We start from the raw sequence: 24044 nt of genomic DNA on the forward strand, positions 1-24044 counted from the left end.
CGGCTGAGAGTGAGGCAAGGGCGTGTGCAGCCCTGGTAAGCTGTGGAGAGTCAGAGAGCCCTGTGCCAGCTTGATCCCCTCCAGGTCTAGCCTCAGGGCCTTTCAGAGCCGCGTTGGTGGCTTGCTTGAGTGAACAGGGCTGAGAGCTCCGCCACAGGGGAGGCTTTCTGCAGAGACCCATGACTGTTGGTGGCCTGGTCGTGGCCCAGTGCCAACGGCCAAGAGTATCCAGCCTCTGACTGGGCACCAGGCCAGCTTGGGCTGGATTCATCAGGGAGGCAAAGTCGGGGTTGAGACTGATGCCTTGGGCAGTTGTGGGTTTGCATTCAGTTCCAGCATTTCCCGGCTCTGTGCCTTCTGAGTTTCAGTTTCCTTTCTGTAAAATGGGAATAAGGAGCCAGCTGACCTTGGAGTCACAGTGGTGATGGGAGCACAGTGACCTCTGCTGTTCATCGTGGTTATTGTTGCTGTTCTGGCTCTTAGAAGAGTGGGCTGCTTGCAGAGAGGGGCTCTGTGGAGGACTGAAAGCGTGAGCCCAGTGCTAGGACTTGGGAATGAAACAGGGTATCTTCCCTGATCGACGTGTCCCCCCGAGGCCAGGCAAGAGGTTTGCTGAGAGAGGCAGAAGGCAGGGCCACGCTGCTGCCACTAGCCTGAAGTCCCACTTTATGGTCAGCCTTTATGTGTTTTCCTTAAACTTCAGCCGCCGGCCTTGGCCCCAGCAGGCAGCTCAGGAAGGCATGGCCACTGCTGTCTCCCAGAGTTATTCACAGCTGACAAAAAAATTGCGGTGCCGATGAGCAGCCTGTCAAACGCCGACTGGTGTCCCCTAGCAACCGTGCTGGCAGTTCGGGCTGTGCAGGACCTCTGTGCCTGTGGCTCTGGATCCAGTTACCAGGAGTTTACTCAAGAGCACGACCCGGCCTGGGAGGGTGGGGGCAGCTCTCAGACATCTGCCCCCCTCCCTGAGGAGGGACATGTGGGATCTTCTTAAGGCCCTATTTCTTCTACCAAGGAGAAGACCTTGCCCTCCCCATACTTGCCACCCACCTGCTTCCTTGTCAGGTTGGTCATACCCCATTTACTTTGTCCTCAGTGCCCAAATCATGTTCTTCTTGGCCTCCCACCAAAGCCTACCTTGTCCAAGGCAGCCTTGGCTTCCAGAACTCTGGCTCCTCAGCCCCCATAGCTCCCATATCTAGAATGTTTCCAACCCATTAGTGTCTGCATCTCACTGAAACCTAGTCGCCACCTCAAAGTGCTCCCTCGTCAGTAACCCTGTATCCTCAAATCCCCCTTCCTACTCAGCCTTCTGTTTCCCTGCTCAGCACCCCCTCCAGGCTTCCCACTCTTCACTGTCCCTGTTTTCTTCACCCCCACCCCATGTGGCATTATTAGCTCACTGCCTGTGCCCTTATCCCTGTGTGAAGGCCACATACCTGGCAGAGCCTTACCTGGTAAGAATCCTATAGTGGTGAGCGGATAAACCCCACCAAGGTTCCTGTCAGCCAGCCTTGTTCTGGGACATTCTAGACTCCCCAGCCTATCACCTGTCTGCACCCTGGCTCCACCTCCCTCAAGTCTCCCCCTTCTGGGCCCCTCAGTCTTACCTCCTGTTCATCAGACCAGACCCCTCCAGCTTCTCACCTGTAAAGCCCTCCCTATCGATTTTCTGCCCTTTTTCCCCCATTCCCCCTTCCCCCAGCACACACCCTGCAGCAAGGGAGTCGGCCTTCCCTTCATGCCTGCTCAGTCTCCCAGATTTGAATCTATTTCACCTTCTGCCATCTCCAAAAGCACATCCTCCCATGTGTCCTTCCAGGCATGGGACCCTCTGCCCTAACCCCCATCTGTCCCTTCCTGTCTTCCCTCACTGCTTCCCACTCCGGCCAGGCTCCTGCCACTACCATCTACTAGGGCCACCAACAGCTTCCCATCACCTACATCCAGTGGCCACTTCTCCATCCTCATCCTTCTCAGCAGTGGTTACCACAGTCAGACATGCCTTTGGTATTGAAATACGTTTTGTGTGGATGCTTTGACCAGAACCCCCCTTAATACCCTCCCGTTCTCTGCTCTCTGTGAGTGCTCCCTGTCCCCAGTGATCATCAGTTCACCACACTCAGTCTGACCTCTCAGCGGTCTGCTCCACAGCTCTGCTCCCCATCAGGAGGCTGATCCATCCCACACTCCTTTCTGAACTCCAGCCTCTCGTGCCCAACAGGCCCATAGGTCCAAGCCTGCCCCCCACAATCTCCCTAGTCTCCACAGATGCCCAACACTAGTCCAGTCTAGCTCAGGATAACTGGCTGGGAGCCCTCCCTGGCCCTCCAACCTCCTCACCCACATTCAGGCTCACTCTGTAAAACTTACTGATAACCAAACAATTTCCTCAAAATGTAAAGCCTGCTTTTATTACCAATCTGTAGTTTGGGGGGGACTTTGCTACTTGATTCATCTTTTTTTAGTCTGATTTTTTTTTAATGTTTAGTTATTTTTGAGAGACAGAGAGCACATGTGCAAGAGGGGGCAGAGAGAGAAAGGGACAGAGGATCTCAAGTGGTCTCTGAGCTGTTAGCACAGAGCCGGATGTGGGGCCCAAACTACAAACCATGAGGTCATGACCTGAGCTGAAGTCGGACGCTCAACCAACTGAGCCCCCTGGCACCCCACTCTGATTTTTTTAAAGAGAACTTCCTATGTTTATAATCAGAAAAAACAATAATGACAAGTGTCAGGAACCTAATAACCTGGATGAACTTCTAAGGTGATATTAATACTTCGTCCCCAAAAGCCATCACAGAAGTGGAACTCCACAACATTCAGTAACATGTAGCTATGTAACCAACAGTCTTGCGAGAAATTAGAGAAGTCATCGATGGTTCCAGGGTGAGGTGGGAACAAGTGGTCACATCATGACCAGTGTACCAACCACAGAAGGTGGGTATTATTGGGATTCTCACAGAAAGAAGCATTCCTATCTTGCCTAGCAGGAATCTCCAGATGGTACTGATTGTGTCATGCATCTTATCAGGAAAAACATGGAGCATTTACCTGCAATATATTGTATTTTTCATGCCTCATTCATATCTACAACTGTATATCATGAAACAAACATAGTCAGAATTTCTAATTGGATCAAAAAATATACCAGTACTTGCTTTAATATTTCCTTCCTGTGCCGTAATGAACTGTCTAGCCTATGCAGCTCGCTTTGGAGGCCCCTGGCCTAGGGCAGTAATTCTCAGATTATGTAGTGCTGTATAAAATCTGTTTGAGGACACAACCACCAGAGACTTTCACACTCCCCCAAGCCTGGGAATTTGTGTTTCTAACCAGCCACCCAAGGGATCTTGATGCCACTAATTCATTTGGGTTCGCTGTGAGAAACCTTTTTGTAAAGTTTCAGATGAAAGAACAAAAAATAAATAAAATAAAAATCTGTTTTTTAATAGAAAGTGATGAAGTAAGTAGTGGTTTCTTTGAAGGGGACTCTGCACCTCTAAAGCTCATGTCATTGTTAAGGATTAACGTTAGAGTAAGTTCGATGGTGGAATGTTTGGGAAATTTTTTAAAAGCTGGACTTTGAACTGTTTTTAGGTTTGATGTATTGACTGGTTTGTTTTGAGGCCTTCAAAGTCATGAGTCTGTCTACCTCTCTTCACCCCCATGGTCCCCATGCACACGAAGCCATGTAACTCCCAGGAGGGAAGCAGACCAGGTTTCAGGGAGAATAATGCTGAACTGCTTGGATGCAGTAGACAGGGAAGGAAGGCCTTCTGGAGGTTCCTTTTTTTATTTTTTATTTTTTTGAGAGAGAGAGAGAGAGAGAGAGAGAGACAGAGTGCTAGCAGGGGAGGGGCAGAGAGAGAGGCAGACAGAATTTGAAGCAGGCTCCAGGCTCAGAGCTGTCAGCACAGAGCCTGGCACAGGGCTTGAACTCACGAACGGTGAGATCAGACCTGAGCCGAAGTTGTATGCTTAACCTACTGAGCCACCCGGGTGCCATAAAATATGTTTTCTTACAGTTCTAGAGAACAGAAATCCAAGATCAAGATGTTGGCAATGTTGATTCTGTCTAGAGACTCAGGGAGGATCTGTTCCGAGCCTCTCTCCTGGCTTCTGATTGCCAGCAACCCTTAGCATTTCTTGACTTGTAGACCCATGATTCCATCTCTGTCTCTGTTGTTACATACCATTCTCTCTATATGTGTCTTCACATGGCCTTTTATGAGGACACCAGTCATTGGATTTAGGGCTCATTAATATGTGGTATGACCTCATCATAATTGATTATATCTGAGGTTCCAGGTAGACAAAATTTGGCAGGAGGCACTGTTCAACCCAGGAGGGAAAACAGTGGAAGTGTTAACAGGGGGAGGATTTACATTTCAAGAAGATGATCTGGGATAGCAGAGGGGCCAGAATGCCTACTTGTCCAGATGGAGCCAGTGCAGGTGACCAGGAAATGGAGGGAGCTGATGGGAAAGAGTTATGTTCATTAGGGACTGATGGGGTGGCTCTGGGGGGTGAGTGAGGATCCTGAAGGGTGATGCCAGGGTCTCAGCATTTCTGCCTCACCCCACCTTACCCCCAGCTGCCCTTGGCCTAGCATTGTAGACACAGGGCCTTGCTCTGCCTCTCCCCTGCCTGGCCTTACTCTGGATCTTCATCCCCAGCTGATGCACTTCTGTGTGATCAACATTCACTCGTCCCTTTGTCCAGGAAGCCTTCTTGCCACCCCCAGGTCTGGGTCAGGGCTGCCTGGTCCTGTCAGTACTTGCTCTGCATCTCTCTGCCCTGCTGGGCAGCAAGCCCTCAGAAAAAAGGGACCTGATGGCATTGCCCACTGCTTCGCCAGGGCAAACACCATGTGAGTTCCCAGAGCTGAAGCTGGTGCTTAGAGATGTGTGATTATGAGGAGCTCCTGAGGAAGTCCAGGATTTGAGAGGAAGCAAGGGCTCTTAGGCTGGGGCCAGGTGGCTGCCCCTTTGGGGAGGTGTTTGCCTTGAATGGCCATGTCTGTGGTCTAGGCTGGGTACACACATTCTAAGGGTGGAATGCTCCTTAGAGTCCATACAGAGCCTGGAGCTGACATTCTGGGATATCCTTCACCACTGAGCTCAGGAAAGAAGGGAGGACATCCATGTCCACAGAGAGGTATGATCACAGCTACCCCCAGGCCAGGAGAAATGGAAGTCATGATAACAGGCAGAGGCTCTGGAACCCATAGGTTTCCCCCAGGCAACTCAAGGTCATGCAGCCTGAACTCAGCTTTGAAGATGGAACCCATCTGCAGACGGAAGTGCTGGCCTCAGCTGCACAGACCCTGGTGGGACCCAGAATTCCAGTGCACAGCTTCTGGCCATCTGTCCCTGCTTTGGAGGCTTCAACCTGAGCTAAAGACCATGGTGGAACAAGGAAATGTCTTGAGGGAGGGGCCCAGAAGTGTGATATACTCTGAGAGCAGCTGTGAGGGGAATGCACACTGGGGAAAGGCACCAGGTGGATGGGGAGCAACATGGCCCATCCTTCAGGTGCTTCCAGAATAGCTGCAGAGTGAGCTTAAGCAAACCGGTTTCCAAAGGACTAGACTCTCTTCCTAGCGGCCCTTAAACAGTCAGAGAGGCCCCTGCCTTTCCTCCTGAGAACTTCTGTCTCAGGCTGAGTGAACATAGCCATGTGGAAGGGCCTTGGCCAGAGCAGGCATGGGCTTGGCTTAGGTCTCAGTGCAACAAGTGGACATGGCACACTCAGCCCCAGGGGTCAGAGACTGCCTGACTACTCAAAGCTGCTCTGCTGGAGCTCTTTCTTCTCTGCACCATGGCCATTTGTGTCTCAGGATAGAAGTTGGCCTTGTCATGGTGTTTTTGGCTGAGGAATATCTTTGATGGACAAGAGTCCTTGGACAGGAGGCAGAGGGATGGAATTGGTAACCTTACAAGGCCCCACTGAGCCTGGGGGCACTGTGTAGGTAGGGGGAGGGCAGCCACGGGGCAGCATGGCAGAGTGAGCCAGGAAGTTCATGCCTAGAGAAGGCAGGTAGAGTCACCAGCCTGAGCTAACTGGATGCTCTCCCTGCCTGCTCTGGCCCAGCCCCAGTGGGAGCTGCAGAGTCAAGGCTGTGCTTGGCCTGTGTTTTGGACCAGAGAACTGTGGCTCAGAGCTGAGGACACACTCAGGGCTTAGGAATTGATTCCTAGATGTCCCAGGCAGGTTAGGCAGCAGTGCCCCCCCAACCCTCACCCCAGGGCTGGGAGGTCAGGTGTGGCTGCCCATGAGTTAAGTGGAAAACCTCTCTCTTGTCTCCTCAGGTTAGAAATCTGTGCTACATGGTAACAAGGCGTGAGAGAACAAAACACGCCATCTGCAAACTCCAGGAACAGATATTCCACCTGCAGATGAAACTGATTGAACAGGACCTGTGTCGAGGTAGGCATCTTCCCTGCCCCCTGCCAGCCACCGCTCAGCGTGCACACTCTCACTGGGCCAGGTCCCAAGGAGGGTTTGTGTATTCAGGTCCTAGTAGGGGCCACTGGCCCATACACAGACCTTCCAGAACCAATTAAGTAGGCCAAGTTGGGACCTACTAGGGCCTCATTTGTATGTTGGTTGGCAAGGAGCCAGAGATGGGAATGTGGGCATCAGGCCTCTCCTGAGGAGGCTTTCTGGTCCACTGGGGATACGTAGGTAGTTCCAGGGCCATAGTGGTGCAGGAGTAGATTGCGCGTGCACAGTAGCTCTAAGCTGATGTTGGGACAGGAAGGGGCCAGAAGGTAGAGAGCTTCCCTGAACCCCTGCGTGGCTTCATGTTGATCCTGAATCAGGCAGCTGCTCCAGAGATGGAAGAGGACCTCTGTGTTCTTTCTCTCTGACCTCATCTGATAAAATTTGGATGCCTACTAGCAGTTCTTTTTGTCTGTTTTCTTCTTTTTTTTTTTAATTTTATTTTTTATTTTTTAACATTTACAACAGTGATTTCAGGAGTAGATTCCTTAGTGCCCCTTACCCATTTAGCCCATCCCCCCTCCCACAACCCCTCCAGTAACCCTCAGTTTGTTCTCCATATTTATGAGTCTCTTCTGTTTTGTCCCCCTCCCTGTTTTTATACTATTTTTGCTTCCCTTCCCTTATGTTCATCTATTTTGTCTCTTAAAGTCCTCATATGAGTGAAGTCATATGATCTTTGTCTTTCTCTGACTGACTGATTTCACTTAGCATAATACCCTCCAGTTCCACATAGTTTCAAATGGCAAGATGTCATTCTTTTGATTGCCAAGTAATACTCCATTGTATAGATATACCACATCTTCTTTATCCATTCATCCATCGATGGACATTTGGGCTCTTTCCATACTTTGACTATTGATAGTGCTGCTATAAACAAGGGGGAGCATGTGTCCCTTTGAAACAGCACACCTGTATCCCGTGGATAAATGCCTAGTAGTGCAATTACTGGGTCGTAGGGTAGTTCTATTTTTAATTTTTTGACGAACCTCCATACTGTTTTCCAGAGTGGCTGCACCAACTTGCATTGCCACCAACAATGCAAAAGAGATCCTCTTTCTCCACATCCTCGCCAACGTGTGTTGTTGCCTGAGTTGTTAACGTTAGCCATTCTGACAGGTGTTAGGTAGTATCTCATTGTGGCTTTGATTTGTATTTCCCTGATGATAAGTGATGTTGATTGTCTGCTTTCTTCTTAAACTCTTCCCGTGACATGTATTTAAGAGATCTGGAAATCTAAGGCCAAAGAATCTCCAGTGTCGCTGTTTTCTGCTAGTTGTGTGGATATTGCCAGACACAGGGCCCTTCCCAGAGTGTTTACATGTTCAGAAGGGCAATGCTTAACTCAAAAAAGGTCCTCTAATGTAGAATTACATGCAGCTTGGTGGCAAGATATTTTGAGCCAGGAGCTGCCGCTGCTAGTTCAGCCTCTGGGTCAGGCTAGGCCTGCAGTGGAGAGGAACCAGAGCTGTTGGGCCACCCCCAGAACGAATGACTGAGGACCTGGTACCGCCCCACCCTTGTCTGAGCCAAGCTGCCTCATTTGCACTTTGGGATCACCACCTACTCTGGCCCAAGGAACCAGCCCTGCCAAAAACAGGTCCTGGGTGAGGCCGGGTCGTGTCCATACAAAGGTCAGAGCTTAGCATGCATCCCCAAGACTGGCAGCTTCCTGGCTGCCAGAGCTCTCCAGGTTCCTTCTCCTCTGTTGATTTTTTCAGCGAGTATTAAAACTGAGTGTAGACAGGATGCCAGGCCCTGTGCCGGGTACTGCGGGGCACGCTGCCATGGGCGGAATGGATAGGCTTCCTGTCTTTGTGGAGCTCACCATCTGGAAAGATAAAGGAAAGTGGTGCTCAAGGGGCTGCAGTTGGCACCAGTGCAGGGACAGAAGTACCAGAGATGGCTTCACAGCAGTGGTGATCCTGGAGCTATGTGTCTGGCTTCTTAGGACCTCACTGTGGTGAGAGGTCCAGCTGCAGAAGGAGAGGCCCACAATCAGGGTAACAGAACGTGGCAAGGCCTGTAGTACCCTCAGGCACAGGATTCCAGAAACGAGGTCAAGAGCCAGGTCTGCATCCCCACACTGAATCTGGGGACGTTTGCAGCTCCTGGAGCTGAGTGGCAGCATCAGGCATCCTTTTGTTCAGAGCGAGACATGTGGGGAGAAGACTGGTTTGCCTCTGCCCAAAACTGATGACCCCTGGGATGGGCATATGGCTACAAGCATATCGTCGAGGCCTGTCTGGCCGGAGCACTGGAGAAGCCTTCCTGTGGCAATTATATTTAGGCCATGAACCAGTTGAAGAGCAGTAAAATTTGGAATCCTAGAGGCTGGAGCTTGTCTTTTTAGAGAAACTGGAAGGAGGCTGGCATAGCAGCAACTTGGGCAAAAGGACCACGTCTCAAGTGAGGTTGGGGTCTTGCTAGAATCAGACGTGCAAGGTCTTGTAGCCTCAGAAGGAGCTCAGACTTTCCTGAGGGCACTGGGAAACCTTAGAAATCTCCCTCCAGAGCATGTAGGCAGGAGTGTCATGTCAGAGATGAGGATTCTGAGGTTGCACAGGGGATTAGCAGCACAGCTAGGGAGAGTCCATATCCCTCAAATTTCTTGTAAACCTTTATCTGAGAAGCGCTCCAGACTCCTGCTGAAAAACTTAGGAGAAGATTTCTGGCAGCTGGGCCTCCCCCTGCAGATGTCCCTCTCCTGCTCCAGTGTTCTCTGTGGCTCCCTAAACCTATGTGGTCACGGACCAAAAGGATATAAGGGCCAGGTGTGCACCCCGAGTCTGCTATCTGCTGTGTGACCTCGAGAGCAGACCAAGAAGCCAAGGCAGGAGACTTGCTCATGGGACTGACCACTATGGCTGGACTAGAACCCACATCTCTTGACTCCTCAGATAGTCCTCAGACTTCTCTCCACATCCATGTCTGGCCGCTAGGCCTAGCATTGAAGGCCCTGACCTGGCCACTCACCTGTAGTTACCCTTTGCACCCACCAGGACTCCCACCCCACCTCTTCATCTATAGGCCATGTAGATGTCAGACTGCATTCCAGGTCCTGGAGGAGGGTCCTCCACCCACTTTGTGGCCCTGTGCCCTCCTCAAGGGCAGCAGTAGGCACTTACCTTCTGTTCCCCACCAGCTGTCCCTGACTCACAGGAGCCCCATTTATCTCAGGTCCTGTGGCTCTGAGCCTAGGACACATTAGCAGGGCAAAGTGACCTGGAAGTTGAGGCACAGGTGATAGAGGACTATCATATGGATGGCCCATAGTGATCTTGGTTTTGACTGAGCTGCTCGGGGTAACCGCCTCCCTCCTGCTCTCTCTTTCCCTGGCAGAGGGGTCTGGGAAGAGAGCAAAGGGCAAGAAGAGCGACTCGAAAAGGAAAGGCCGTGAGGGCCCGAAGGGCAGCCCCGAGAAGAAAGAGAAAGTGAAGGCGGGGCCCGACTCAGTCCTGGGGCAGCTGGGTGAGTGAGTGGCCACACTGGCCTGGCGGACATGGCCAGGCTTACACCATCACTCCACTTGCAGCCCCGAACCTAAGGCCAGCAAGGTCCACCAGCACTTCTGTTGCACAGAGTAGGAAGCCCAAGAGGGCTACCCAGGCCCTTCCATGCCCAGGTGCTCATACCTTTTAACCATAAAGGAAAGTAGATAGGGTCTCTGTCCCATCTGGCATCCCAAGAAATTCCCCTTTTGTACATCTGGAGGCTGGGCCAGGGTCTCAGGAGCTGCCCTCACGTTCTCTTAGCCAGACTCCTAGAGTCCCCAGGGGACATGTGGGCCCTCTGTGCCCTTACAGAATGTAGCCCTATGCTGGGAAATGAGGGTCAGCCAGAATTCTCCATCCTGGTCCCACTCTGCTGGAATTTCTCAAATGAGCCCTCCCTTCAGCACTAGGGAACCTTCCTGGAGCCACCCAGAGAGACCCAAAGGAGTGGCCATAGGTATTGGCCCAGTACATGGTCAGTCACAGACTCCTTAGTGCTCCTACATTAAGCAGAACAGCACTTGAGCCCTCTACCCCCCCCCCCCCCCCCCCAGCTTTGGGCTTTCTCTCCCAGGGTATCACATGCTTCCCCTAGAACACTTCCTCAGGGATGACAGTGGAATTATCCAGACCTGTCTCCAGCAGGGAAGCCTCATGTCATCTTGTATGTCCCTCATTCTCAGGAATGGGACCACTTGACCACTTGGGTATCAGAAGGAAGGCCCAGTTTCACCTGCTGGCCCTGACATCCAAGAGGGACCTTCTACACAGATGCACTTGGCTACCCTATCCAACTTGTCTGCTTCAGAAATAATTCTCACAAAAAAACAGCGCCCCCTGGTGGCCTGAGGCGTTTTCCTTCATTCCTTCATCCTCTGCGTCCCCGGGATGGGAGAGGTGCAGAGCCGGCTTCATGGGTGTGTGTACCTGTGCAGTCTCAAAGGGCTCTTGCTTGGTTTAATGCTCTACTGTTGTCACCTTGAAATACCTTAATAATTTTTGAACAGGGAGCCCACATTTTCACTTTACATTCTGGGTTCCAAATCACGAAGCCAGTTCTGGGAGTAGGTTGTTCTGGGGAGAGGGGTATATGGTGTGGACCCATATAGTCCCTCTTTGGTGGTGTTGACAGGAGGGATCAGCAAACAAGATGGCTTAATTGGGTCTGGCAAGAGGAAGAGAGGGAGGGAGGTGCACAGTGGCCTGCTGGGGAGGGTCCGGGAGGGCTTCCTGAAAGGGTGGGATACACACCTACGAGCGTTTCACTTGCTTCCTCTCTCCCCTTGGCCAGGCCTGTCCACCTCATTCCCCATCGATGGCACCTTCTTCAACAGCTGGCTGGCGCAGTCAGTGCAGATCACAGCAGAGAACATGGCCATGAGCGAGTGGTCACTAAACAATGGGCACCGCGAAGACCCCGCCCCGGGGCTACTGTCAGAGGAGCTGCTGCAAGACGAGGAGACACTGCTGAGCTTCATGCGGGACCCCTCACTGCGACCTGGGGACCCTGCCAGGAAGGCCCGTGGCCGCACCCGCCTGCCTGCCAAGAAGAAGCCGCCGCAGGACGGGCCTGGCTCACGGACGACTCCGGACAAATCCCCCAAGAAGCCCTGGGGCCAGGATGCAGCCAGCGGCAAGGGTGGTCAGGGCCTAGTGGCCCGGAAACCAACGCGGCGAACGCCTTCCCACCTGCCGTCTAGTCCCACAGCTGGGGACTGTCCCATCCCAGTGGCCCCCGACAGCCCCCCTCCTCTGGCCCCCGAGACCCTGGACGAGGCAGCCCCAATGGCTGCTGACTCGAATGTCCAAGTGCCTGGCCCTACAGTGAGCCCCAAGCCCTTGGGCCGGCTCCGGCTGCCCCGAGAAAACAAGGGAACCCGGAGATCGCCAGGTACCAGGCCTGATGCTGGGACAGGACCGCCCTCTGCTGTGGCCGAGAGGCCCAAGGTCAGCCTACACTTTGACACTGAGACTGACGGCTACTTCTCTGATGGAGAGATGAGCGACTCAGATGTGGAAGCTGAGGACAGTGGGGTGCAGCGGGCTCCCCGGGAAGCAGGGGCTGAGGAGGTGGTCCGCATGGGGGTACTGGCCTCCTAAGTCACCCCCACCCTGTCCCAGGCCCTGCCCTGGTCCTCCCACGAGGCCTCAGCCCAGTCACAACTGCCATTTCCAATCTCTGCTGAGTGTCTCAGATCCTTGAGACTGCCACTCTGTTGTGGTTTTATTTTTAATATAGAGAGAGTTTTGAATTCCACACTGTTGTCTTTCCTCTGTGCTGGCCTAGGACGTTAGAATTCCTTCCACGGCTCTGGCCGCAGGGGCTCTAGCAGGTCCTGTGCCCCATCCCTGCCGCGGCAGCACCCCGCCCCGGCCCACGCGGCATTGCTGGGCTCCTGGCTAGATGTAGGCGAGGCGAAGAAGAGCTCAGGACTCTAGCCCGCTGCCACTGGGTGACACAGACCGTCGTTTGGGCATTATTTCATGGCAGATGGGCCAGCCCAGGGCCTGCCCCGCCTTGCCCCCAAATTCCACTGGGGTCCATTTGGGGGGTCCTGCTGCACTCCACTGATCCCCAAGGAAGTATAATAAGTGATCCCCAGCCAGAGTCTACTCACTGTCACAAGCACAACGAGCTTATACAAGAAAGCACTGAGGGGGCGCAGAGGGCCCGCTGGTTCCAGAGGAACCACCGCTGTTCCTGATCAACCCACATCATCTGAGGCCTGCCCGCCCACCCCGCGACCCTCCACTCCCTTGCTGCTCCACCCCTGCCAGTGCCCAGCCCGGCGGCTCTGAGAAGGGGTTCCTAGAATCCTTCCTGAGCTGTGCCATTTACTCAGGGGACTCCCAAACAGCCAGCCAGCCGCCAGTGCCGGTGGAGGGCTGCAAGGGAGGGCCAGTGCCCAGACAGGGGCGTGGGGCTCAGACTCCCCCCACTTAGAGAATTGCTCTGGGGCTCCAACTTCCTTCCTTCCTTTGGGGCCAGTCTCGGCTGACGTCTGGTCACTCCCAGACAGCTGACCTGACCAGACCAGACCGTTTGCCTTTTCAAATTTTCCAGTCCTGCTATGAGATGAGCTTCTTCCTCGGTTTCCTTTTGGAAACTCCTCCTTCCAACAAGCAAGTGGGATCCCGGGGCCCGGGGCAGGCCGTGTTGGCCTGCTGTGGCTGTTTCAAGTCTTGCTGGATGTTCCTGGTTCCTCTGTCCCTGTGACCCGTTACCCCCTTCCCTGGTTCTGCCCTCCCTACCCACCACCACCCACCCACCTTTTCTGTCCCATCCCCTAGGTCCCAGGTAGTTGCTCTGAAGAGTGTCAGTGGAGTGGCCCCAGGGTGATAGCTCAGGGAACAAACAATAAAAGGAATTCAGTGAAAACATGGGTTTTTTTTGTTTTATGAATTACTCCTGGGTCACTTCCACCACTGGTGAAGCCAGAACTTCTCCGACAAGAAATCTTGCATAAGTCCAGTGAATCAGTCGAATCATTCTGTGGATGCCAAAGAATATTTTGACCATAATACAGCACAGCCTGGACCTGACAACTTGTCGCTTGGACTTTTTTTTTTTTTTTAACGGAGTTCTTTAGCAACAAAGTGTAGAGAGACATGTTCATTGTACACACCCAAGGAGAGGAGCCCAGGCTCTTGGAAGAAGATGTTGTTCTGCTGCTGAACCGTTGGAATTGGGACGCGGGAACCAGGTGTTGGGACTCCGGTCCTGGGCTGGGCCCACTGTGAGCTTTCCTAAACTCTGAGACTCACAGAGGGAAAGAACAGTGACAGCAAAACCAGCATGGCAAAGGTCTTCACCATGTTGTTCTCCACACACAAACACTCAACGTGCAAATCGGCGGGATGGGCAGCAGCTTGACCACCCACCCCTGACTCCAGAACTTCCAAGGTACGACAGTGGCATTGTCATCGATGCACGGTTTCATGTGAATTTTAGCAAAACGGGAAACAAAGCTAGGACTCAGTTCAGAAGATCAGGCAAATGTGTCCAGTTGGAGTGGACTCGGGGCGGGCTTCAAGGATTCTGGGCGTTGGAATGGCACAAGCTACCATGTGGAATTTAGTCTGCCTGCCGTCTTGGTAGTAACGGCCAGTGCAGTGTCCGCACCAGCGGCCCATCCCCGTTCTCTGTTTACTGCCTTTGAACAGTCCTCCTTCCTTCCCCGTGCTTTGGGTCACAATCTTGTCTGTGCCAGATTGCCCAGTCTGACCTCACAGGGAACCAAGTGAGGAGCTTAAAGAACAACCAAACTCTGCCAGGGGGAGAGGTGGGGTGCCAGGAATGGCTCCTGCCCAGTAGACTCCACGCTTGTCCCCCTCCCACCGCTTCAGGCATACAGAGGCGAAGTCTGGGCTCCCTGGGGACAGAGGCTAGGGCAGGAGGGCAGGAGAGAACACGGAAGGGAATATACTGCAGTGTGTCTGGCTGGGGTCAGGAAGGGCAGCCAGCACCCTTCAGGGGTACTCCACCCAAGTTGGCCTCTGGATTCCCTTCTGTGTTGGCTCTTGGCTTTGGACTGGACTATCTCTGGGGCTGTGTCCTGCGCAGGGCTCAGGGATCTGTTAGGCTAGCTGGTGGGGGAGGTGGGAGAACCTTAACTCCCAGACCTGGCCCTAGAGCTGTTCTTGCCCCGCAGCTGTCCACCTCTGGGATGTCCAGCAAGACCACACAGAGGACAAGGATACTGGTTCCCACCATTAGCCACAGCCCTTTTCACTCTTTTTCCCATCTCCTGTCCACAGTGTAGACAGCTTTGCCAACCCTGGGGTTGAGGCGGGAAGCAGGGAACGAGACAGAAGTCCTTTTGCAGGCCAGAGGCTGAGGCAGATCTTTTGCTTGAGCACCTCTGCCCACCATACTCACTGGCCCTCTCCCAGGAGGGAGAAGCTCCTATTACTCCTCCTGGCTGCCATCCACCCTTCTCCTGGTCCTGGCTGCACAGTCCTCCTCCTCATCACAGCCAGGAAGGATGAGGTGCAAGGAAAGTATTTTTATGGATCACAAATGTGTTTTAAAGTCAATAAGGAGAAGAAAGGTAGAAGGGTTTGTTTTATTAAATGAGCTCTGACTTTGTGACAGTGTATGAGCATTTGCTATGTCAGGGTCTCGGTTTCCTTAGAGAAGCCACCTGGGTTTCCGGACGTGGGTGCCAGTCTGTAGGTATGCATGTGCCAGGGCACGTCTCATGTGTCCACATACGTGCATGTCTGCGTGTTGCGTTTGGGCGTATTGTGGGACCTGCTGGGGCAATTTCTAGAGCATCGACTGCCCGATGATACTAACAGACATTGGCAGCAGCTGAACTTGGCATTTCCTTGCTCACTGCCAGATGTGGCCAACCTCTGGCCATGCCTGAAGCTCTGCAGAATGGTCTGGATGCCTGTACCAAGGCCCTTGGGGAGGCCACTTCCCATGCCCCTGGCCCAGCTGGCCACATTGGCCAAAGAGCCAGGGCTGGAGTCTGGGACTTTTGGTTGTTCTTTAAGGCACTTCCTGCCACCTTGTCCCTCAGATGCACAACACTCTGTGCTCCACAAACGGCTCGGGGTGGGGGGATGATATGAATGTCACAGGAGGAGACACCTTCTGTCCTTGTTTCAAAGAAAGTGATGTGCCATTTGTTAATATACAAGAGAAATATTGAAAATATATTGAAAAGAGCAATTTTAAATTATTTTTGGCTTATGTTGCAATATTTATTTTCTTGTATTAGAAAAGATTCCTTTGTAGAGAAAAAATGTATTTTTCATTAACGCAAAGACCTATTTCTCCTTTTTGTACATTGTCCATGTTCGCTACCCTTAACGAGCAATAGAATGTATGGCCGCTTTGCCGTGGCCAGTGCCCGCCATGCCCTGCATGATTCTGTGTTGCCGCTGCTGCATAGCTCCTAGTCCCATCCTGTCCCACTCACTCATGAGGGTTTCCAGACCCTGGCCCCAACCAGGGCCTGTGTCTCAAGGAGCCCTTTGCACTCCTCGTGTGTTGGCAAACGCAGTTAATAAAGCAATGTTTTCTGTGCTGGCTGGTGTGCGGCTCTGTTACATTCAGTGGAGGAGGGGGTCCACAGCCACCAGCCGGCTAAGTGAGTCAGCGAGTGCTCTCAGCGCCCTCAGAACCTACTGCTACCTCGTAAAGAGTGCTAATAGGGATGGGCATAGCGCTCAACACCCATACTGTATTTCAGGGCAGTATTTCATTTGTTTCTTGATGTTGGCATCCCCTGGAATTCAGAGCCGGTGAGGGAGGTACCCAAAGCCACACCTCTGATAAGAGGGGAAATTCAGTGTCACAGGCTAGACTGCTGTACTCTTCCCACCTCTCGTGAGCCACCTTCCTGGGACAGTTGGTAGGTTCACCAGGAACCTTGGGCATCTGTCCCTACATCAGGGGAGATGTTGGGCCAGGTGTGTGTTTTCCATTCATTATTTCCTGAGCACCTGCTCCATGCCAGGCTCTGGAAAGTGTTAGGAATGTAGCTACCATCCCTGCCTCCCAGGGCAGCTCACAGACCCAACAGGGATGCAGATGATGAGGGAACTGGGAGATATGGAGGCCTGGGCTGATTGGGGGATGGGAGGCTTCAGGAAGAGTTTCCCTAAGGAAGAGACACCACGCATTCATTTGGCCATTCAACAATGAATCTATCAGCCATATACCTCGTTCTGCCAGTGTGGTGGGTTGTATACCACTAGGGTCCCGCCAACTAGAGCTTCCAGGCAGTGGAGACCTGAAGAATAAACAGTTGCTTGGTCAAGGGCAGCTGGATTAAAAAGGGACAACAGAGTTCCTGAAAGGGCTCGGCATGTGCAAAGATGCATCAAACTGCAAACTAGGAAGGGGTCTTGAACCTCCCCTGAGAGCCCCAGGGGAGGCAGTTTGGGAAGGGGGTTGAATTGGGACTCAAGCTTCTGGGACCACTGACTTGGTTGTTTGCTGTTTTGTCACTGGTGCAATGGGCAATAGGTCCCCAAGGGTGCCTCCAGATCCAAGGTTCTGTGACTCCACACAGCAGAACACATGGGAGCCAACCCAACTGGCTGGCCTTCAGAGCTGTCTGCTCTCTGGGCCAGCTGCCCTGGGCTCGGCACCCCAGCCTCCCCCTCCTCCCTCCCTCCGCCAGCATGACACCAGGCTCACTGGGCCACCATGGTCCAGATGAGGGCTGCAGGGGGCCTGCTGCAAGACCCACACCTGAAAGCTGACCTAGCTGATAAATGTGGAGCAGGAGAGGCTAAGACACCTGTGCATCTAAAGCAGCAGTGTTCAATAGAAATCAAGTGCAAGCACACATGTAATTCTAGTAGCCACACTTTTTAAAAGTAAAAATAAACAGGTAAAATGCATTTTAATTAATAATTATATTTAACCTATTAGATCCATGTACACTTAAACATGTAATTAATGTAAAACCATTATAATGAGATATTTTACATCTTTCTTGTGCTAAGTCTTTGCAATTCAGTATGTATTTCATACTTCTAGTGCATCTCAATTTGGGGTTTTGGGGGCGTTTAAGATTTTTTAAAAATGTTTTCAATGTTTATTTTTGAGATGAAGAGAGAGAGTGTGAGCAGGGAAGGGGCAAGAGAGAGAGGGAGGCAGAATCTGAAGCAGGCTCCAGGCTCTGAGCTGCCAGCACAAAGCCTGACGCAGGACTTGAACTCACAAACCATGAAATCATGACCTGAGCCAAAGCCAGACAGTTAACCAACTGAGCCACCGAGGTCCCCCTAGCAAATCTCAACTTGGACTAGCTACATTTCAAGTTCAATAGCTATGTGGCTAGCAGCTACTCCACTGGCACTGTAGCCCTACAGACCATCGGCTTTCTCCTGGGTTGCTTCCATGGGGGAAAGCAGAGGAGTAGACCTGGCCTTAATTCCCAGCCAGGTCCCTCTGGGCTCCCTATCTTCACCCATTCAAGTCCATACAACTGCTTCATGACAGGGGTCCCACAGCTGGTTGGTGACCCTAGGCCTTTGCCCCTGTTGCCTCTGCTGTCCCTGCCTACAAGGACAGGACAGGACGAGTGTGGACCAACCTGTCCACACCCTCATGAAGGGCCAGTACTCTCCCAGTATCTCCCAGGAAGGGTATGGCATTTATCTACCCTTCCATCTTGCCTGAATTGATTCTGTACTCACTGAGCACCTGCTACTGGGTCCTGAGGACATTAGGATGACCATATGTCCCTATGGAGAGACCAGGCCAGTGTGGGAGACAGACTTTAATCATGTAACCCCAGAGCAGTGTGCAATTACTCACTGAGACCATATTGTGAGTGTAAAGCCCGGGGGGGGGGGGGGGCGGGGAGGTGGTCTCTGAATTTCCCTTGTTCTCACCAAATTTCTGTCTGCAAGATGGGGTATGGGGTGCCATCTGCTGCTTGCCTGGCCCCACCCCAGATGCCTCCACCTCCAAGTCCCAAAGCACACAGGGCCAGGACCAATCCTGCAGTCCCTAGTCTTAGAACCCTAGACCTCTTTGTCCCCAGGACACCAGTGACCCCCTCTCCATGGCCCTTTGGCCCTTCGTGAGCCAGCACAGAGAAAGATCTTTGCCTTCAGGAACAGGGAGGCTGTTAAAGGGACAAGAGACCTCCTGAGAAGATAAGGCAGTGATTTAGGCCTGTGGGGCATCCACCCTGGGTAGGGTAAGTGAACCAAGGATTTCCAGGCCCTGCTGTCCCCTAACTGCTAAAGCAAGGAAGGGAATCACTAGTGGTTTGCAGAGGGAGTGCTCCGTGTTCCCAGAGACGGCCAGAGGTGCCAGAGGCAGCCAAGGCCCTTTTCTAGGAGAGGGTTTCAGGACTCGGAGTCACTGTGGACCCATGCCAGAAATGCAGGTTGCTCAAAGTGGTCTCATGCTAGGCTCCCCTTCATATGAGACCTCCACACTCCAGCCTCACCTGACCAGGCTCTTGAGGGCATCCATAAGGGCCAACTCCTCCACACTCTGAGCTGCAGCTGTCCCTGTTAGTGTCTGCCTCAGCCACCCACTCTTCATTACCCTGAGGAGAAGCACAGGCAGGACACAAGGCATAGTGATCACTATTTGGGGGTTGCTGATAAAAGAGGAGATCATGAAATAGGGATTTTAGGGCAGCCTTCTGGGGTTCAGGCAGACTTACTGCCAAGAGTCAAAAAGGGAGAAAAGGTGGGCTCAGTCAAGCAGGCAACTTGGGCCAAGCTGAATGTATCAGGGTGGGGCTCAACACACAGTGCTCCAAGCCAGGTCTGGATTTCAGAAGCATCCCTGCCATCCATTCTAAAGGCAACTGGGTTGGGATGCTAAAGCCCTGGTCCCGGTTTGTGAGGGAGACCTTCAGTGGGTTAGAATGTAGAGTTGCCAGATTTAACAAATAACAGTTTTGGACACACAGTGAAATTAGAATTTCAGACAAATACTGAATAATTCTTTAGTACAAATATGTTCTTTATAAAAAAAAATGTTTAATGTTTATTTATTTTTGAGAGAGAGAGAGAGAGAGAGAGAGAGAGAGAGAGAGAACATGAGCATGGGAGGGGCAGAGAGAGAGGGAAATACAGAATCTGAACCAGGCTCCAGGCTCTGAGCTGTCAGTGCAGAGCCTGACGCGGGGCTCGAACTCATGAGCTGTGAGATCATGACCTGAGTCGAAGTCGGATGCTTAACCACATGAGCCACTCAGGCACCCCAAGTACAAGTATGTTCTAAATATTGCATCCTGTATTTTACCTGGCAATCCTAGTGTGAGCCTCTTGTCCTCCAATTATACTGGGTCCCAGGTAGAGGAGCAGTGTGGTGAGTGATTTGCCATTGTGTATATACACTGAAGCAGATCCAAGACTGTCCCCACAGCCCTGAAATCCTCACCCTTGAAGTTCGAAAGCAATGGAAAGGGGGATGCAGCCACGGGCAAGGACATCCAGAACCCATGCTGCACCTGTCTTAACTGTGCTACAGCCCCCTTTACATCTCACATGCCAACCCAAGGCTGAACAGAACCTCAAGGTGTCCTGGAAGGGATCCTGCTCGCTAGGATTTGAGGCCCACAGACCATTTATTTGCTGACTCAGGTCAGCATCTAAAACGTTTATATTGTTTGCTATACTATTTGCTATAGCCAAGAGCTACAGCATGCCTGTCAAAAGATAATGGATAAAGAAACTTGTGTTAGATTCATGCACTGAAACATACCCGGTCTTGAAAAGGAAGCAAATTCTGACATACGAACTTTAAACACATTTTGCCAAGTGAAATAAGTGATTGCAAAAAGACACATACTACATGATAGAACTTCTGTGAGGTAAAGAAGCCGAGGGGTGGGCACCAGGGCTGGGGGCAGAAGAGGTGGGGGTTGTTCAGTGGGTATGTTAGCTAGGACCCAAAGGGGAGTTACTTGGATCAAAGGGCTGCAAGCTGTCAGTAGGAAGGAAGAGGGGGGAGGAACAAAAGCAGGGAAAGATTGTGTCTGTTTTAGAGAACAAGCAGTTCCCACCAAGGAGATGGAGGACCAGGTGTTCCACAGGATACTCCATTGTAGGAGCAAGTTTGAGCTGAACTGGAGCTGAGGACTTGCAGAGAAGCCCAGTAAGTTGCCCTATAGTTACCATTTACTCATTCTAATATGAAGATTTCCTATGGGTGGAAGGCTTTTCAGCCAGTTTTGAACATACTGTGTCTGCACTAATGTTGGGAAATACTAAGCATGTGCAGTTGAACCCAAGTGTCTAAGTCACAAAATATGCATAAGTTCCTTAATGTATCAAGCTCCCTGCCCTCGTTCTGCAGCATACTGAATAAAAGTCTTCTGTACTAACCCTAAGAGGAGACAGTGCTTTGACAGCTATCTCCCTGTCTCCTTACTTGTGACAAGTTATAAAAATTCTTTGACATTTCCTTGGGTTGTGTTCAAATTAATGCTCCCCCAGCAGCAAACCCCGAGTTGAGTTACATGTGTGGAGGCAGGATAGGGGGTTCTGGGGGTCTGGTGCATGGCAGTGTGCATATGGTTGACAGTAGTGTACTTTACACTTAGAAATTGCTAAAAGAGCAAATTTTAGGCTATGTGTTTTTTTGCCCCAGTTTAAAAAAAATAGAGAATACTATGGCGGGGGGGGTGGGAATCCCAGCTTCATTCAAATGAAGAAATGGAATCTGGGGGGTTGGCATAGTGGAGAATTAAGAACCTGTATTTAGGGGGCGCCTGGGTGGCGCAGTCAGTTAAGCATCCGACTTCAGCCAGGTCACGATCTTGCGGTCCGTGAGTTCGAGCCCCGCGTCAGGCTCTGGGCTGATGGCTCAGAGCCTGGAGCCTGTTTCCGATTCTGTGTCTCCCTCTCTCTCTGCCCCTCCCCCGTTCATGCTCTGTCTCTCTCTGTCCCAAAAATAAATAAACGTTGAAAAAAAAAATTTTTTTTTTAAAATAAAAAAAGAACCTGTATTTTGGTCCTTTCTGGGCCTCAATTTCTTCATTTTTTTAATGAGGATGAGAGTTCCGGCTGGACCCTCCATGCAAGGTGTCTGAAAAGTGAAAGTGGGCATAGGCACCAGGTGGACAAAATGAGAAGTCACTGAAGGTGTAAGGAGAAGAGAAGAGGAGGTCTGACCGATGTAGTGTTGGCAGACTGACCAGAAGTGAGGATGCCAGAGGGATCTGTTTACTAACTCTCACTTCCGGGAATCTGAGCCGGCAAAGCCTGGTTGTTTACAAGTTCTCCTGGGCCTCCCTACCCCCAGCCAGGACAACTGTGGTCTGGGGTCAGGGAAGGGACTGACCAAGTGCCACTCTTTGGGTGGGGGCTGAAATAGGGGGTGGTTATAAAACATCTGGTGGTCATCAGAAAAGCAGCTCATGTGACACCTGTGACAGTCAGCTGCCTGGGCCTGAGTTCTTTGGCAGCCATCCTGTACACCTGAAACCTTGTAACCCAATAACTAGTGAATAGGACATCCCTCCTGTCCCCCACCTCCACCCCTTTGTGCAAATAAGGAATGTTCTATTGCTAGGGACTGAATGTTGTGAGCAACTTATTAAACTTGTAAGAGCAGCTGGGGTTTACAGGAGAAGCCAAGGGAGAAAAGTGACTCAGCAAAATAAACCTTTACCCGTGGGTGTTCCAAACTCCCATTTTGGGGATATGGGTGGTGACTGCCTGGTTCCAGTGGCAGGTGCTTCATTCCATAGCCTTGCTTCCCATGCCAGCCATAACATTCATGCCCTTAGCATACAGAAGGAAGCCTAGGAGGCTTGGGAAAGAGCTCAGGCAGGCCTAATCGCTGTCTCATCCAATGTTAAGTCTCAATAATGAGTTAACATCAATGGAAAAGCTATGTGTCCTGTAGAAGCATCAGGAATCAGAAGGATGTTCAAATCTCAGGGACTGCCCCCACCCCCATAGGAGCACTTTCTTCTAGTCAAGAAAGGGTGTGGGACTGGCACCAACTTGCATCATTAATCCTGGCTCCTGCTTGGCCCTCTTCTGAAGGTCTGCATCTGGGTGACAGGACCTCAGAGTTTGGGAGTGGTGCGATGTGAAACCTCATGTTACAAACCACTTTTGTAGAAAACCTCTGAATTTTAATGACAGAGAGACTGTCATTTTAAAAAGCAACCCAGTGCTGGGGTACCTGGGTGGCTCACTCAGTTAAACATCTGACTTCGGGTCAGGTCATGATCTTACTGTTTGTGAGTTTGAGCCCCATATTGGGCGAGATCGAGCCCCATTCTGGGATTCTCCCTCACTCTGCCCCTCCCTCACTCACACTCTCTCATAAATAAAATGAAATGAAATGAAATAAAATAATAAAATAAAAGCAACCAAGTGCTAAATCATCAGTGCTAAGAAAGTCTTCCTTAAATTCAACTATAATTCTCTCCTTGAAACTTGATGTTCCTATTCACGGGTCCCCCTGAGCACTGGAGCCACAGAGATCAGGTATAGTCCAGTGTTCACTGGACAGCCCTTTGGGCTATTTGATTAAGTTATCATGCCCATCTGACACTTCTTTGAGTTCAGTACTTTCCCAGGGGATTAGAATGGGGGGGTATGCTCCTCCTTACCCCTACAACGACAGTTGTATTGCTTGATAGATGGAGCCACCAGACCCCCACACTTTTCAAGCAAAACCAGTCCCGGGTCAGAGGTTTGCAGAGAGAAGGGTCAGATGGGACAAATCCTGTCTCAGCTCCACCCGCCCCCACTGCCAGCAGTATCCTCAGCAATTGATACCAGGGCTCAGTCAGGTGTTTTATAGGCTGGCAATCTCTGCTGTCTTAACAGCTTCAAGCTTGTTTTTCAGTTTTACCTCAAATCAGCATCTTCCCTGTTGTCAGTGCCACACACTCCTGTACACGTGTTCAACAATCAGTGTGGCATTTGAAGAAGGACACATCTATCCAGCTGGTCCCAACTTCAAATAGCATGTCCTGATCCTGATTTGATGGCCCCAAGAGCAGGCTATCCTGGTGGATCACTAGCTCCTACTGTGGGTTAGAAAACATGGTCATACATCATACAATATTGGGTTTTGGAACTGGTGTTAGAAATAACATGCTTATCATTACAGGTGAGAAACAGGTCGGAAGATGGGAAACAGGCAGCCCTATTTTCCTGCTTCCTCCTCAGGTCAGGCTTCATGCTCTCCAGTCTTTCCCTCCACTCTTGCCTTCTCCTAATACATTCTACACACAGTCCCCTTCAGGGGTCACCAGTCCCCAAAATTACAATGTGGCCTTTACTGCCATGCCCTTGTATTTGTTGGGTACCTACTTGGCACATCCTCTCTCACTCCTCTGGCTAACCAGTTTTACTCCTTCTGGTGGTGCCTGCTTTCTAGAAACCTTCTTCGTAATGTTTGAGGGCCTTTTCCTTTGGCCTCCCACCATGTCTTGGGTATGTATGTGAAGCCAGGTGCCAGCAGGCAGGTGTTCAGGAAATGCCTGCTGACTAAAGGAAAGGCAGACAGGAAGTGGGGCTAAGCACCCAATCTAACACCAGCACAATACTTGGCAAGTGCCTGGTGATAAGTAATGGTTTCCC

At 51.4% G+C, this 24044-nt stretch overlaps 1 protein-coding gene across 12 annotated transcripts in view; it reads left to right on the forward strand.

Annotated features, from left to right (window-relative positions):
* The window catches only part of JADE2 (jade family PHD finger 2), a 141326-nt gene extending 125288 nt beyond the window's left edge, over positions 1–16038 (forward strand). For 9 of the 12 annotated variants that reach the window (XM_043588005.1, XM_043588015.1, XM_043587974.1 and 6 more), the window contains 3 exons: positions 6315–6432; positions 9850–9978; positions 11293–16038. In XM_043588005.1, the coding sequence (XP_043443940.1) occupies positions 6315–6432; positions 9850–9978; positions 11293–12101 (1056 nt within the window). In that variant the 3' untranslated portion in view covers positions 12102–16038. The remainder of the gene's footprint in view (positions 1–6314; positions 6433–9849; positions 9979–11292) is intronic. The other 3 variants (XM_043588035.1, XM_043588026.1, XM_043587947.1) reach the window with 1 other exon arrangement.
* The last annotated feature ends 8006 nt before the right edge of the window (positions 16039–24044 follow it).

This window comes from Prionailurus bengalensis, chromosome A1 (genome assembly GCF_016509475.1).
Source record: "Prionailurus bengalensis isolate Pbe53 chromosome A1, Fcat_Pben_1.1_paternal_pri, whole genome shotgun sequence".
NCBI classification, from domain to species: Eukaryota; Metazoa; Chordata; class Mammalia; order Carnivora; family Felidae; genus Prionailurus; species Prionailurus bengalensis.